Source organism: Urocitellus parryii, chromosome 1, assembly GCF_045843805.1.
Source record: "Urocitellus parryii isolate mUroPar1 chromosome 1, mUroPar1.hap1, whole genome shotgun sequence".
In the NCBI taxonomy this organism is placed as follows: domain Eukaryota; kingdom Metazoa; phylum Chordata; class Mammalia; order Rodentia; family Sciuridae; genus Urocitellus; species Urocitellus parryii.
Genome location: NC_135531.1, coordinates 90,470,723 through 90,488,566, shown reverse-complemented (window position 1 = coordinate 90,488,566; position 17,844 = coordinate 90,470,723). Strand labels below are relative to the sequence as shown.

At 31.9% G+C, this 17,844-nt stretch overlaps 1 protein-coding gene across 1 annotated transcript in view; it reads left to right on the top strand.

The window, feature by feature from the left end:
- Tmem232 (transmembrane protein 232) overlaps nt 1-17,844 on the top strand; it is a 192,945-nt gene that overhangs the window by 69,242 nt on the left and 105,859 nt on the right. Inside the window, exon 11 of the mRNA XM_077795632.1 lies at nt 10,535-10,782. Coding sequence (XP_077651758.1) covers nt 10,535-10,782 — 248 coding nt within the window. The remainder of the gene's footprint in view (nt 1-10,534; nt 10,783-17,844) is intronic.

The window sequence follows — 17,844 nt, the reverse complement described above, 5'->3', positions numbered from 1 at the left end:
CTGAGAATCGAACCAGGGCCTTGGACGTGCTAGGTGAGCGCTCTACCACTGAGCCACAACACCAGCCCCTATTTTTTGTATTTCATTTAGAGACAGGGTCTCATTGAGTTGCTTAGCACCTTGCCTTTGCTGAGACTGACTCTGAACTCCTGATCCTCCTGTCTGAGCCTCCTGAGCTACTGGGATTACAGGCATGCACCACTGACCCGGCTCAAGCAGAGATTTTAAATATGTTTCTACATTGAGGTCTGCTGCCTCTTGTTCTCTTGGAACCCTGCAATTGCCATGTCAAAAAAGAGCCCATTATCCAGTTGAAAGTTGAGGCAAAACATGGAACCAAGAAAAGCCATCCTAACTGATCCAGTCCCCTCCTCAAGATTAGCCAGTCTCCAACTAATTTAACAGCTGACCACAGATAAATGAATGAGCCCAGTGAGAAGAGAACTATTATGCTGTACCCAGCTCAAATTGCTGACTGTGGAATGGTGGGATAAACAAAAGGTCATGTTAAGCCTCTGAGTTTTGGGGTAATTATTTTCAACAGTAAGAGTTTTATGTTTGAGAGCTGCATAAATTGGACTTTAGCCTCATACATTGTTCAATATGAAATTGTTTCTTTCATATTTATCATTTTTAAAAGGAACTAATAATAATAGTTAAGATTTAAGCATTTACTGTGTGCTGAATGCTAAGGATTTTATATGCATCAATTATTTAATTTCCATAAACATACATATATTACCTTGAGTTTATAGATGTGTAAATTAAAACTTTAAATGAAAAGTGTTACATATTCTGCAAGCTGAAGTAACTTGCCCATGGATACATAACAAGGTAGCAGCACTATGGCTTAAATTCAAACCCATATGTGATAATTCTATGGTTACACAAACTGAATATGTATCACTCTAAGTTATCAAGGGTGAATATATAAAAAGTGAATATTTAATGAAAATATTTTGAAGACAAATATATTCTTAAACCTCCTTCTAATCAATGTGACCTTCTCCTAAGTGCTCTTAAACATTTTGCCATTGATTTTTCCCCTATATGGAATTCTTGGGTTATTTTAATAAAATCTATAAAATACAAAATATGAATATTAATGAGGATTACAAGTAGACTAGAAGGATTGCTAACATTTCTTACTACCTAAGTTTAATATACTAATTTTGCTTCGGACTTCATTTTACTTTCTTATTTTTTTTTCTTCCCGTGGCTCCTCATTTATGTTTTATTTTGTTATAGTACATATAGTGTTTTGCAAGTTTGGCAATTTTTTTGATGAAATCATAAGAATACACACACAAATAAAACAATGGATATTTAAAGTTGGAATTATAACCAGCTGTTAAAATATGAGAAAACCAGAAGAGATGAAATTATTTTAGTTTGTGGAGGCCGCACAGAGCTCACCTGGCATAAAACTGACTTCTGCATGGATTGCCGGACAGCCAGTTTCATTAGTACAAAAGAATAATTTGTGGTTTAAATTTGCATTTTCTCATTACTACAAATACGGTTGAGTATCTTTTCATCTTTTATTCACCATTTGGATTTACTCCTTTCTAAAATGCCAATTCAAAAAATTTTAACATTTTTTTTCTCTAATTGTCTATTATACTCATTGTTGTCTGTTTTAAAGATTGGTCTGTATAAACTCTAGAAAGACCTTTTGTCTTTAAATGGTAGTCCAATGAGCTGGGTGCAATCTCAGTGGCTCAGGAGGCTGAGGCAGGAGGATCTCGAGTTTAAAGCCAGCCTCCAGCAGCAGGAGACACTAAGCAACTCAGTGAGACCCTGTCTGTAAATAAAATATGAAATAGGGCTGGGCATGTGGCTCAATGGTCAAGTGTTGGGGATGCAAATCAAGTCAAGATGGCACCTGGCACTTTTCCAGGAGGAGTGGTTTGTGAAGCAATGCCAGCGAGCCATTAAGATGATGAGAATTCCTTATTGGCTGACTGCTGTATCTAGATGATGTTAATTAAGTTAAGCTGTGTGTAATTAGTTAGGTATATATACCTCTGCTGTCCAGCAGAGAAGCGGCTCCTGCTACCTTGGGTTCCCGCTACTTTGAGTTCTCACTCAGTTCCCGCTGAGTTCACTCGCAGTAAAGTAGTTCCCGCTTGAACCTTCAAGTTGCTTGTCACCTCCCGGTCACCCCCTCCCCCTCCCCCCAAAATGGCTATCCAATGAACATGTTGTTCAAATTGTTCCAACTGTGAACTGTGGCCTGGGGAGCTTTTACAGTTTATTCCTGTCTACTTTTTACACACCACCTCTTATTGTGTTTTGAGTTTTTTCTTCAACTTTGTCTTTTTATTTTTTTTCCCCCTTTTAGGAGCATTTTCTCACTCTTTGACACTACAAGATGTGCTACATTCTATATTTTCCACATATTTCCTATGTGTATTCCTAATTTTCATTGAAATAAAACACATAAGAAGAAAGTTACACAAACTGAATATGTATCACTCTAAGTTATCAAGGGTGAATATATAAAAAAGTGAATATTTAATGAAAATATTTTGAAGATATATATATTCTTAAATCTCCTTCTAATCAATGTGACCTTCTCCTAAGACTAATATCTGATTGATAAGATTTGCTTATTTAAATGAACTCATGCATTAAATAGTATTTGTCTGACTTTTCTCAATTGATCTTATGTTAAATTCATCAATATCACGTGTCGTTTTAGTATCTTAATATATCAATTGTTAGTTGTACTCTTGATAAATATGTTGCATATTTTCAATTTAAAGACATTATAAATAATTCTAACCAAAGTATTTTTGTAACTATCATCTGGTGCAAATTTTTATGTGTTTCTGGTTAAACCATATTAAAATAGCTATCATTCAAATGTTTTTGTCCTATTGAAAATAATATTTAACATGGCTTGACTGGAGTTAGCCATTAAGAATGAAATGATTAGGTCATAAGGAAGGCATATGTTCAACTTTCATAAACAATGACAAATAACTTCCCAAAGTGTATGTATGTTCTGGATGCTTCACTTCTGTTATGATTTGAGAATTTTAATTGTATACATATATATCTGGATGTGTTGGGAAGGGTTGCATATGAGCAAGTGTGTTTAGAGACACCAATATATAAGTATTGTTTAATACTATCACTATTCTTAAGGCTTGCCTACATATTTACCCATTTTTTCCCTTATTCTCCCTTCTTAAGACCCTGGTCTTCTGTGTGAGATTATTTTTCTTCTATTAGAGGAAAATCCTTTCATATATTTTGGTGAAATTCTGCTGGTGGCAATATTTGTCAGTTTTCATTTATTTGAAAGATTTTCTGCTCAATTTAATTTTGAAAGATGATTTCATTGGCTATGACTTCTATGTTGGTCTAGATAAGATATAAATTTAAGTGTCTTTTTATGCAAATTATTTTTTCAAGTGTTTCATTTTACAGTGAAACATGAGAATGATAAACTCAAGGATTTTTTCATTTTCTTGCATTATCATACTTATTTACAATAATAAAACTCCAAAGATTATTTACTTACATCCTTTTATTTCCTTAATAACTTTCTAATCTCAACTTTCATTCAGCCAATCTATCACACTCTCCTGTGATACCTCTTTGGACAAATTGTATGATATAAACTGGCTAGTGGATGTCTTTTACAAGTGGTTAAAAAACTTTCAGTGTCTAGGTGCTCCCTCACTACTTCATTTTAAAAACATATACAATAAAGGCTTATGCTTCACACAGTTTTTGTAAAGTAAAATATATATTCCACTCTTATTTTAGTTATTGCAAATGACTGTTTACAGTACAACCTTTGTTCTTTCCTAATTCCTTGCTTCCAAAGCCATGTAAGGCAATACTATAGTTATATTACATATACAGCAACATGTAGCTTTAATTACAACTACTATACATTATAGGGGGAAGGGATTACTTTCCAAGGATTAAATATACCTGAATGATTTTGAAGTTAAGTAAAAATTGTCTCTTTTTATACTTTAAAAACAACTATGCAATTTTTATGATACATTTTTTAATTTAATGAATAAAATTTTATATTTAACACATTTATTTGTCTACAGTGCTTGTAAATTCATGACAAACCACATTATGTGCTCTCATATCTTGTATTTATTTGGTCTATAATAACCTTCTATCATCTATAATTCTTTTTACATCTGTTCATAAAATTTGATGTTTGTAGAGGTTGGAGGAAAGGTTAGATATTTAATATGAATATTTGAAATGAAAAAAAAATTCTGAATAGATCCTAAACATGAGCCCTTCATGTGACAAATTCAATATAAACCCAACTGTTGCCTGAGTAGTTGGGAAAGAAATAAAAGGCTGTCATATACTCACAGTGGCATAATAAACAAATGTTAACTGATGTGCTTTGTTTGAAATACTTCCAGGGAGACTTGCAATGAGCAAGGTTTCTCTGTATAGGCAATTCAGCAGCATATGTTGGCACATCTAGGAAAAGTCATCATGTCTAAATGCTTTCTGCCATCTGGAATATGACCTAAAATATCAAAAAGAAATATGTACAGATGAAATGAACATGTGTCTTTATTCAGAGTATCTTTGACTCATCAGGTGAAATGTACTTCGTGGTTAACATTTCATGGTGAGATTGTTAAAATAAAATTTGTTTTTATTCTTAATGATATTTCCACACTCCTTATGCACTCTGTAGAATAGCAAAAATAGAAAAAAAACCCAACATGATTAGTTCCTATTTTCTCAGGGTCTGTCTTCTCCTTCACATGTGGCTTTTCTTTTGTTATAAATATAAATCAAAGTTCTGAGTGTGGAAAAGTAGATGTATTTTGAGGAAAATATAGTCATATAAAAACTTATCAATAGAATGGCCAAAGCTACAGACCCTTTTTTGGGGGGGCTGGGGGTGTGTGGATTGGGATTGAACCCTAAGCTACATCCCCATCCCTCCTCCTCCCTCTCCTTCTCTTCTCCTCTTCCCCATCCTCCTCCTCTTCCTCTTCCCCCTCCTCCTCCTCCTTCTCCTCCTTCCTCCTCCTCTCTTCTCCTCCTCCTCTTCCTCTTGTTCTTGTTCTTTTTTTAATTTGAAGACAAGTTATCCTGATAAGTTGCTTAGGACCCTGTTAGTTGCTGAGGCTGGCCTCAAACTTAGTATTCTCCTGCCTCAGCCTCTGAAGTTGCTAGGATTACAAATGTGTGTCAATGTACCAGCCCAGACACATGGTTTTAGAAAACAAAGATATTGTTTGTAGAGATTTTACAAAGCCTAAGACACTGTGCTAAATGTCTTATAAATATTAACTCTTTTAAGTGCCACAGCTCTCCTAACCCTAACCCTAACCCTAACCCTAACCCTAACCCTAACCATCTACACCACCATTACATCACTGTTCTGAGCCTCAACCATTATAAAATAAGTGGTTGGTTGTAGATGGACTGTGATTGAGCGTCACCAAAAGGCTCTTCAATTTCCATTATGTTATGCCCTTTCTAAAGCTAAATATAAGCAAGGAACTAGCATACATTGAAGAACTTTTGTGGGCCAAGCACTGTGCTAGAAAACATCCTATTTTCATATATAATCTTCATGAACATCCTTGTGAAGGGGAACATTGAAATTCAGCAATAGAAATATGTTCAGAGAAGTTATGTAACTTATGCAAGACCACACAACTAGTGAGTTTGAAAATAGGTATTCTTAATCATTTATTTAATCTGTTACATCAGTTCTTTGTAAACTTTAATGTACCTACAAAGGCAGGGTCTGAGACTCTGCATTTGTAACATGATCCCAGGTAATAGAAGTGATGGGTTAAGGAACAAAACTTAAATACTGAGGAATTTTTCATGCTGTTCTCCTTTGTGAGTTTTTATAATTCCTACAGGAAATAATCTTTTGAGATGACTAATTATTAGTCACCATACTTAAATTTTCAAGTTTCAAGAAAAAAAGTTTTTTTTTTCAAAACAAGTCAAATATGCCCAGCTCTAATATTACATAAAGAAAGGTGGGTACATCTTTTAAAAAGAAAGTAATAGGAAGATAATTTGCTGTAAACTATGCTGTAATGACTCAATAACCTCTTTCTTTCTCCTTTATTCTCTCATGTCTTGAATAATGTGAATGAGTTCAAATTTTGGTGTGTATGCCTCATTTCCCTAATTATTGATGAAAAATTCAGAACTCTGGAGAGGCTGTTTTATATTTCTTTGATTAATACTACATCCTAACTCCTTGGAGAATTCTCCCTGGTGTGGATCTAGCTGTCATCTTCCTACCAACCTGCATTATTGCTTCTTTTTTATCACCTTTCCAGTACAGAGACAAAGAGAGAGAACCTGCTCCTGCCCCTGGTTAGAATATGCATGTAAAGGAAATATTCTTCAAGAATGCCACTTTTCCAATATTAATAATAAATTCATAAAATTAGCAGACGTTAAAAAATTGTCATTTGTTTCTTAACCAAAAATGTTAAGTTTTAATTATGCAAGAAAACTCTGAATCTATACAGCCTACATAAGCATCACACACAAAAAAACTAGAACACATAATGAGAATGTAAATATCCACACAATGATTAAAGATGGATTTTGAGGTAATGTTCACTGGCAGTAAGAAATCAATGAATTTTGAATCTATTATAAGGGTTGGTCAATAATATGTTGAGTTAATCTTCTTTCAATAAGTAAATACTTAAGCTTATGAAAAGATTTTTTTATACCAGTTATTAAATCCAGGGGTGCCTAACCACTGATCCATAATCCCAGCCCATTTTTAAAATTTTTTTTGAGACACTAAGCTACTGAGGGCTCTCTAAGTTTCTGAAACATGCTTTGAACTTGTGATTCTCCTGTCTCAGCCTTCCCAGTGGCTGGGATTTGACTTTTGAAAAGACAGAATTTAACACTCTGAATTGCAGCATATCAGAGTAATGGCTTTAGGAGAAGAGGGAAGATGACTATAGAAGCATAATCATGATCCTGTTTGATAAATTCGCTCATAAGAAACTAATGTGACCACATTGGTTTTGGCATGGCAGAGATTGAGCTCAGCCTTCTAGGGTTGGTCCTGGGAGTAGATGCAAAGGCCAGAAGAGTAGTACTCTGTCTTAGCTAAGTCCTGAGGGTAACTGCTATCTGTTGAGCTTCTTATTGTTTGCCAGAACAGTCATCCTATGTGATCTAAAATTAAGCCTCAGAAAACTCTAACAGGCAACTATTATTATCTTCATGACATAAATGAAAAAAAAAAAAAAACACAGCAGAACAAAACTAAGCACAAAATACGCCAGGAGAAATTAACTAAACTGCTGAGTTTGTAATCCAACCTAGTAAGCAGATTTGAGACTACATATTTTATAAGTTGAAGGCTTTGAATATCAATGGGGGATGGAAATTTATCTGAGCTTCCAACAAGGTAACCATGGTGGAAGATCTAGGAATACCTCCTTTTTGCCAAGAGAGCCGGCATCTGGACCTCCAGGCTCTCCTGTGTTAGAAGGAAGAAAGTGAGGAGTAGTCAAATGAGACAAGGTGAATGATAAGGAGCAGAGTTGCCTCTGATAACAATGTATTTTACCAGAAATTAAGAAGACATTATTTTTGTTGGTTCATTTATTTAGTCATTCATTTATTTCTTCATCACTCTCTCAATAACTGAAGTATCACCATAATATCCTATATTTCTGTTCTATTATATGTTACTATTGATTTTAAAGTAACTTTCTGATAAATAAGCTAGAGAAGTTAAGTAGGAAAAAACAGTACAGATTTTGTGATTACCATGTTACAGATGTAGCTTCAGACTTCAGGATGTTAAATAACGTCTTCAAAGTCACAACAGCTACTCAGTGTGAGACACACAGTTTTACTTTTTGTTTCAAATTGAATACTCTGTTCATGATTTCTGCCTGGTTAAGAGGCAGAATACTCAGCTCAGGTGGGAATGATATAAAGATAATTGTATACTGGTTCCTGTGGAGAATGGTGAATTGAATCAAGGACTCTGACTGCCTCATGGCTTCATTTGGGCTGGGAACTTCCTGTGCAAAGGTGTAGGTCAAGATGTCCCAGTTGCTACTGTGACACTGGCCTGGGGAGGCTCTGTGCTAAGGCAAAGAGCTATATCAGTCTGGACCTTGAGATTAGGCACCTACTCCAGGGAATAGAGAATTCTGGGCATGACAAGATAGCCTCCTTGTCTCCCAAGTTTCACTACAACCTTCAAGTCTGTCTGCTTTACTGCAACTTTCTCACGAATAATTTTTTTGATGATAAGATCTATTATAATAAATGTGCTGAGCTAGATCTGGGTCATTGTTCCTCCATCAGAAGACAGTGTCCCACCTGGTCCCAGCTTTCTCTTTGTGTTTGTCTTTTTTCAATCCCCCCATCACCCCTTGCCGGTTTCTAAATTAACAGCTATGCTGAGCACGGCAGATTCCAATATCTGGAGATAATTAAATTCAAAGATATCTTAAAATTGGACATACTGAAAGGAGGAATAGTGATTGGTAATGTTTTATTTTTCTGAAATTGTATAAAAAGGACTCTCTGGTTTTTGATGCTATTTTCCTGTTTTATTTTTCAATTGACATTAAATTATACATGTTTACCATGTACATTGTTTAGAAATCTATATATTTCTATATTATGTATACATATATTCACCACTTTCTCCCTCTCTCTCTCCCCCACCTCACACACATACATACACACACATTATAGAATGACTGAATCAAGTATATTAAAACAAGTATTACCTCAAATGGTCATTATTTTTGTTTCAGAAGACTTAACATCTGTTCTCAGCATTTTCACATACATGCTATATTATTATTAACTATAGTTACCATGCTGTGCAGTAGAGCTCTTGAACTTTTCCTTCCTGTCCAACTGAACTTTTGTATGCTTTGACCAGCTCAGAGCCACCGGTAATCACTGTTCTGTTCTCCATTTCTCTGAAATCCATTTTTTTTTTTTTTTTTTAGTTTCCAGATGAAAGAGAGATTATGCAGTATTTATCTTTGTGTGCCTGGATTATTTCACTTAACATTTAAGTCCTGCAGGTTCCTCCATGTTATTTCAAATGACAGGGCTCCCCTTCTTTTTCAAGGCAAATAGTACTTCATTGGTTGTCTATATCACATGTTCTTCATCTGTTCATCTGCTGATGGACACAAAAGTTATTCCATATCGTTGCTTTCATGACGAGTCCTGCAATAAATGACATACTGTTTTATTTCCTTTGAATAGTAGGACTACTGTATCATATTTGTGTGCATGATTTTCACCTTATCCTTTTAAAATATTTTGTTTTTTTTATGTTTTTCCTTCCCATCCTCTGGATTTCATAGCGATACATACTTGCTTACCTGTCTTCTATTTTTCTCAGTGCTTTAACCTTTTCTCTTGCCAGTTCTTATCTTGAGACTACACGGTGTACATTTTCCAATTTAATTTTATCTATATAACTCAATAGACAATATTTTAACAGTAATTTAATTGAACTCAGAGTGATCTTGGAATACTAAGACATTAAGTTACATGTTCATATGCAGAAAAACATTTTCCATTCCTATATTTTCTATGACCGGTTTTATAGGAATCTGAAATGAATCCTGAGTAAATGGTAATGAGCTGAATGAAGATGAATAATATTTAATAAAGTATTTAAAACCTCAAATGAAAATAGGTGACATCAAACTTATTTATGAGAAAAATTTCCCAATCTGACCATATTGTGAACATTAAAAAAATTATAACACATGACATTTTACTTGTATCTTCATTTATTATTGGTTCTGGAATAGTCAAGGAAAACATGCCTCTAGCCACTTCAAAAGAAGTAATTAAAAACCAGTAACACATATAATCACACATAAGTAGGTGATTTCTAAATATAACTCTTTCTTGAATAAATATTGCTTACATATTTTGGATTTTTCCCTTTTTTTGGTATTAGAACATATTAAATGTAATTAAAATGCCATGTATCAAAACATAATATGGTTATATTCAATTTTTATGTTTTTGTATAACAGTTAAAGTAAATAAAAAGAAAAAAATAAATTTTAAAGCATCTTCAGATTAAGCTAAATACCAAGTCCTTATTTTGCACTTAAAATTTTTATTCCATAGAAATATTTTGTTCAATTAAATGAAAATGAAGACTTTGCACAGGAAAATGGTAGTCTTTTAAAATAAATTATGTATTATTTCAACAAATTACTTAATTTATTTTTAAATACATTTTACAAAATTCTTTTGTGACAGGTGTATGAAATTTAAAATATAAACTTTTATCATTTTCAAAATTTCAAGGCTGGATTCACAAATGCTTAATTGTTCATTTTTTTTTTTAGAATTATTATCATGGTCTCTATAGAAACTATGTTCTTTCCTTAAAAGGTTATTTTTACTTAACAAAAGAATGAAATATTAGTAAAATAAAATGAACATGCATTTAATCTATTATTTAATGATAAGATCATTTTCCTTTCAACTGATTCCTTTTTTTCTTTTCTTTCCATAGGCTGAATTAAATAATCCAATCAATCCCTTCACTAGATATAGTACAAAAGTTTCGTTGAATGTAGAGGAAGAAGTTTTCTCCAAATATATTGGATGGAGAATTGCCAACACACTTTCCAAACTGTTATTTCCCTCTCTTGATGCCCATGTTCTCCCTTCAGAGAAACGAGTGGTCAAACAGGATAAAAAGAAATACTTTTGTAAAAAACAGGAGTCCATGAAGAAAAGATTCCTACGTTTTACTGTAAGGTAAGTGAAACACTATTAAATACTTTGAAACAATATTAAAATACTTTGAGATCAAAGTCACAGAAATTGTAGACAATTGTGTATCACATTATTGAACTCAATTACTTTCATGTTATTTTGAACTCAGTTTGTTCTTCAATTCATGGCTCCATTACCTCCTAAATATTCTATACTGATCAAGTTGCTTTGAGCAAGTTATTGCCTTTTCAGAAATTGTTTCTTCATGTTTAAAACAGTTATTATGTAATTCAGATCAATGTTAAAGTAATTCTTATGTGGAAGTCTATCAGATTAAAAACAAGAATGATATCATTCAGCATTCCAAATTTTAAGACTATATTCATTTTACATGTGTGTTTATGTGCATGTATGTACATGTGTTCAATATATATTTAATGTATTTAACTTAGAGTCTTAAATACAGTGAACATACAATAAGTGATAGGTATGAGGATAATATTTTTAATGTTTAAACCCCTTAAAAATTTTTAAAATTTACTTCTAATGACTTCATAAAGCCACAGACTTAGAAAAGATTAAAGGGGATAATTTTCAAATTTATTTGCCATTTCTTCAATGGTAGATTGACTTCACATTCTTAGGATTCTTGTTACCAGTTACCACACTTAGATCTTTCCCAGACTGACACTGTTTGACAGATTTAAATGTAGATGAGGAATCACTCTGTTGATATATAACTGAAGCTACATGTTTTACAATTTTAGATCTTTCAGTAAAGTTTTAATCAAGACAAAGATTTTTTTAATTTGTTATTTAAACTAAGTCACTCTTAAGAGTATGTTTTGTTGTTCATTTTTTTCTTATTAAGAGCACAATCAAACCAGATTTCTTTGTATTTTTAACAATTCATTTTTTATGTTTTGATTGTCTGCAAAGCAGTATGTTCCTGGTAGATTATTATCGAGAGTTGTCAGATCATACTTTGATCTCAACATTGCCATTCTTGGTTTCTTTTCATTGATTTTATCAGCTATATCTTGTGTATGTCTCAGATATTACATTTGATTGTCTTTGTCTTTGTGTCATCTTATCATCTGAGTTTTTTTTTTTTTTGCCTAAACTAAAGGAAATTTGACTCCAGTGAATAAACTTAGTTGGTTTAAATAGTTGGTGATCATGTATCTATAAATTTGGATTTATGCATTTCATTCCCGCTTCTGAAAATATACTTTACGTACTTATTTTTATTTATTTTTCACTTAACCAAAACATCATCTACTTTTAAAACCAAATATATTGTTTTTGCCTCCAAAAGTGAGAAATAATCTGTATGAATATAAAATTCTTGGTAAAAATTCTCTTACCCTTTATAATTATCACCACAATATTGTATTGTGCTTGAAGAGTCTGATGTATTATATGATTTTTCTTTTTTTTGTGGGATCCCCTCCTCTTTTTCCTATAACAAAAGGTGTAGCATATTCTCTCTGTCAAGCATTTTTATGAGAAATGCTTTAGAATTCTATATTCTAAAGACATAACATGAAAGCCTCCCTCTTTACTTCATTGCCTGCTTCCGCTCCATCCCTCTCCATCTAGGTCACATCATCAGTAATTTCTCGGTGTCCTTTCAGGGACACTAGAATGCATATATAAGAAAGTGAGAGTCTTTTTTAAAAGTTCTCTCCATTTTTACATGAATGTTAACATACCAAACTTGCTATTTGGCATCTTAAAATTTTAATATAAACTCATACCTACAGCTCTTTCCATTGCAAACATAGGCGATTTGCACATTTTTACTTTTGATACAATATTATGTTTTTCTTAGTGTCTGTGTACCCTAATTTAATTAACCAGTTCTCTATTTGGGTTGTTGATTGTCTACAAATACAGGCAGAGCCACAAAGATAACCTTTACATATGTCTTTTTTTACATGCAAGATAAATTCTCAAAAGAGATGATTTCTGGGTCAAAATCTGTATGCCTTCAAAATGTTAGAATTTTCCAACTTGCCTCTCAGAGTACTTGTGCAAATTTATATCTCCAGCAGAAATGGATGTGAATGCTTGCTTTTCTACACAGGGTGTTGATAAACATTTGGGCTTTGACGATCTGAGATGCAAAATATAGTTTTTAAATGTAGTCTTAATTTTTATTCTTTAGGATGAGTGGTTTGAACACCTCTCATGTGTTAAGAGCCTTTTGTATTCTGTTTATTTAGAATTTAACTCATTTTTTTTACTCATTTCTTAACTGAATTTTTGTTCTTTTCACCTTGCTTTCAGGGAACTATTTATTCCTGTACATGTCACTTTGTTCATGGCAAAGGCTGTAAATTTTTACCCACCATTTTTATTTATCTTTTAATTTCATTTATAGTAATTTTTGGCATAGATTCTTTTCCTAAATAATATGGTTTGTTAATTTTCTCTATAGTTTATGGGGTTTAGGATTTTTTTTCAGTCTATTTAGAAAAGCTTTTTTGAATTTAAGACTAAAATCTTATCACTTTGTATTCTGTATTTTTAAAAACTTATTCCATAAAATACAATCATTGTTCCATCTGAAAGTTTTTTATGATGATATGATTTGGATAGGAAGTGTCCTCCAAAGGCTCAGAGCTTCAAGACAGTCCTGAATGCAGCGATGTTCAGAGGTATGGCTTTGGGAAAATGATTGGATCATAAAAGTGTTAAACTCATCAATAGACTAATTTATTGATGAGTTCGTACCTGAATGAATGTTTAGAAAGAGGAGACTGATTAAAGGAAGTAGGTCCCTGAGGGCCTTGGTACCTTCTCTCTCTCCCTTCTTCGAGAATGCAATTAGGTAAGCAACTCTTCTCCACCAAGCCTTCCACCATGACATTCTTTGCCTCAGGCCAAAAGCAATGGATCTGGCCAACCATGAACTATAACTACTGAAACATGAGCCAAAATAAACCTTTCATTTTTTAAGTTGTTCTCAAGTATTTAGTCACAGTGACAAAAAATTGTCTAAAACTTAGTGTAAAGTATAGATCCAAATGGGCTGTTCAGTTATCCTAGGATTATTTATTGAGTTATCCATTTAACTTCACCACTTTTTTATATGTTAAATATTATCTTTTACAAAACACTAAATTCCAATTTCTTTTGTATCTAATTCTGGATTTTTAAATGCTGTTCCTTTGTTCCAAGCTATTTTTAAAGATGTTCCCAGAATGTGACTATATAATGTATTTAAATATGTAAATGTAATTATTTTAAATATATTTTAATATAGATCAAGCTAGTTGAATATTGATTGTTTTTTCTGGATTTTTCCCTCAGCTATTGTTGTTTATTCATTTTTCATATCACTTTTCAAGGTAGTTTTTCTAATGCTAACAACTTATTCATATGTTTATATTATCTTAAAATTTTACATGAACTTTATAAAACATATATTTCCATTATTTTGAAGATTAATGTCTCCAACAGCATGATTTGTTCCTTCCATTTATTCAGAATTTTTTTTTAAATTCTGTAATACTGTTTAAATATTTTCATATATACCTTGTATTTTTTTGATAAGGTCATTGCTAAGTATTTCATTTGTTTTATTGCTAACATAATCTTTTCTCTAAATGTAGCCTCCCACAGGTTACTCCTTATATATGTTGAATGCTATTGCATTCTATAGATTAATTGTACATCCTACTACCTTACTAAGTTTACTTACTGAGATTTTTTGTCTTGATTCACAATTAGTTTCAGACAGTTTATTTTTCTTCTTTTTTAGGTATGATTGTGAATTTTAATTTTTTATCAATGTATGTTACTTATGCAAAAATAACAGGTTTCATTGTGGCATATTGTACATGCATATAACATGTTATAATTTTACTTCCTTTCTTTAATGAATTTTATTTTCAGTATGCCTAGTAAAATACTAGTGAATGTTAACATTTCTCTGTCTCTGCTTTTACTAAGAAAAATTCTAGTGGCTTTAGAACTATATTTTCTCATATTCATTGAGCATGTTTATAAAAAATATTTGGGCAATGTATAGGAAACTCACTTTAGATTTGAGGACACATAGGGTGAAACTGAAGAAATGGAAAAGGATATTTCATGAAAAGTGGTAAGCAAAAGAGAGCTGGGGTAGTTTTATATATATATACATATATATGTATATATATATAAATAGATAATAGGTAAAAACTATCAAAAAAGACAAATAAGCTATAATTTATTAGTAAAAGTATTAATCCACCAGAAAGTCATAACAACTATAATTATAGACATAATTAATATCAGAACACCTAAATATAAAAAGGAAAGGTTGATGTAATTGAAGGGAGAAAGAGAATCATATTACAGTAGTAGAAAACTTTAATATCCAACAATCAATAATTGTTAGAAGAATCAAATAGAAGATCAATATGGAAACATTGGGCTTGAACAACAGTATAGATCCAATGGACCTGACAGACATATAAAGAATATTCACATCAATAATAGCAGCATACATAGTCTTCTCAAGTGCAACAGAACTTTCTCCCAGTAGACCACATTATAAAAAGTGTTAACAAACCCAAGAAGACTGAAATCATACCAAGTTTCTTCACCAACCACAATAGGGTGAAACAACAAATCAATGGAACAAAACCAGATAATTCACAAATACTTGGAAATTACACAACACACTTAAGATACCATTGAGTCAAAAAAATACATCAAAAAGGAAATTAGAAAACATCTTGAAAGAAACAGAAATAAATCAGCACAATAAAACTTATAGATACTGCAAAAACTTTTAATAAATACCCTCATTAAAAACGAAGAATGATCTTATATAGGTAACCTAACTTTATATCTCAAAGAGAAAGGGAAAAACAAAAAACAAAAAAACAAAAACTAAACCCAATGTTAGCAGAAAGAATAAAAAGTAAGGTTTGGGTAAAACAAAGGAAGAGAGAATAAAAAAAAAGTAGAAAAAGTCAAAGTAAGCAAAATGGGCAAGACTTTTGATATATGATTTAAAGAGGAATTGAAAATATCAGAAATAAAAGAGATATTCAAATGATACCACAGAAATAAAAATGATCAGAAAAGAAAATTACGAATAATTATGTGGCAACAAACTGAATAACCTAGAAACATACAACCTACCAAGTCTACACCATGAGAAAATATAAAGTCAACTATAACTGTTATGGACATTGATTCAGTAATCAAACAACTTCCAACAAAAGAAGGCTCTGGACAAGATGGCTAAACAAATTCAAATTCTACCAAACACTGGAAGAAGAATTAATGCCAATTTTTCGTACATTCTTACAAAAATTGAAGAGGAGGAAAGATTTCCAGACTTGTTTTAAAAGGTCGGCATCATCATGATACGAAAGCCAGACAATGACCACCTAAGAATAAAAACAAACAAACAAGAATACACTGTAAGCCAATAACTCTGCTGAACATAGATGCAAAAATCCTCAACAAATGCTAGTAAACAGACTCTAACACTTACTGAAAGGGGAGTTTTATTCCAGGGATGTAAGGATAGTTCAATATACAAAAAATCAATTATTAATACTATGCAAGATTAAAAATTGTGATCATCTTAATATATAGTGAAAATCTATTTGACAAAATTCAACACAATTTTATGATGAACACTATCAGCACATTTGAGAATACAAGGAATGTACTTCAACATAATAAAGGCTGTAATAAAAATCCACCTCTGGATCACACTCCATGGTAAAAATGGACTTAAAAAAATCTAAGATCAGCAATAAGATAAGGACTCCATTGTTGTTTGTTTCTATTCAATATGATACTAGAAGTCCAGTCAGAGTAATTAGATAAGAAAAAAGGAAGAAAAGGCATTCATATCAGAAAGTAAGAACTAGAATTTTTGTTATTTGCACATAATATGATCTTGTTTAGAGATGATTTTACTGATGGCACCAAATAATTATTAGAACAAATGAATTCAATAAAATTGTAGAATGTAAAATCAACATACAAAATCAACTTATTTCTATGTGTGAACAACAGACTATGTCAGAGAGAAACTAGGAAAACAGTTGCATTTACAATTAGTATTCCCCCCCATGAAAAAAAATACTTAGGAATTCATTTGACTAAGGAAGTAGATATATTATATTTAAAACTGCAAAACATTGATTCAAAAAGAAAGAAGACAAAAACAAATGAAAGATATACTGTATTCATGCATTAGAGAACTCAATACTGTTAAATTTAAGTGTCAGTACTAACCATAGAAATCTACAGACTCAGTAAAATCTCTACAAAAATTTTAATGATTTTTTTCTGTTTGTCAATAATTTCATTTTTTCTTTCTTTTAAATTTATTTTTATTGGTGCATTATAATAAAATTTATGTAATTTCCACTACATAATAGTGGGAATCATTATGCCATATTTGTACATGCACAGAATTTTATTAAGCTCTTTCCCTGTATCTTCCCTTTCCTTTCACTCTCTCTTTTCCTGATATGCTTGTTCTACTCTAGTAATCCCCCTTCTATTTTTATTATTATTATTTTAATTAGTGCCTAGTTGTATCTTTTCAATCAATATAAAAAAATCTTTAAAATTTATATGGTACTACAAATTATCATGAATAGCTAAGTCATTGTGAGAAAGAAGAACAAAACTGTAGGCATCGCACTTTTTGATTTCCTATTTAACCAATTCTTATATTGTATATTTGTGTAAACTATTATTTAAACTTCAAAGTCATGGATATCTCATTTCCCAGAGTTATACTTTATTGCAAGTATAATAATGAGGTTCAATAAGACCAGTAGGTAGGCTTCTCTTTTGTGTATACAAATGGTCAACAGAAAATGCTTGAAAAGGATTTGATAAAGTTTTCAATATTTTTTTCAAGACTTCGAAAGTTATTAGGAAGATATGTGGATTTGGGTTTAAGGATTACACAGCCTGGGCCTTAGTGAATCTGGAGTGCAGAGATACATATTACAAAACTACTTCAGGATATGTTGTACTTTTTTGTGAAATTGTAACTTGATCAAAGTACAATGAAAATGCTGATTTCAAATGGCATACATAGGCAGGTTTTGGGGTTTATTTTAGAATCTT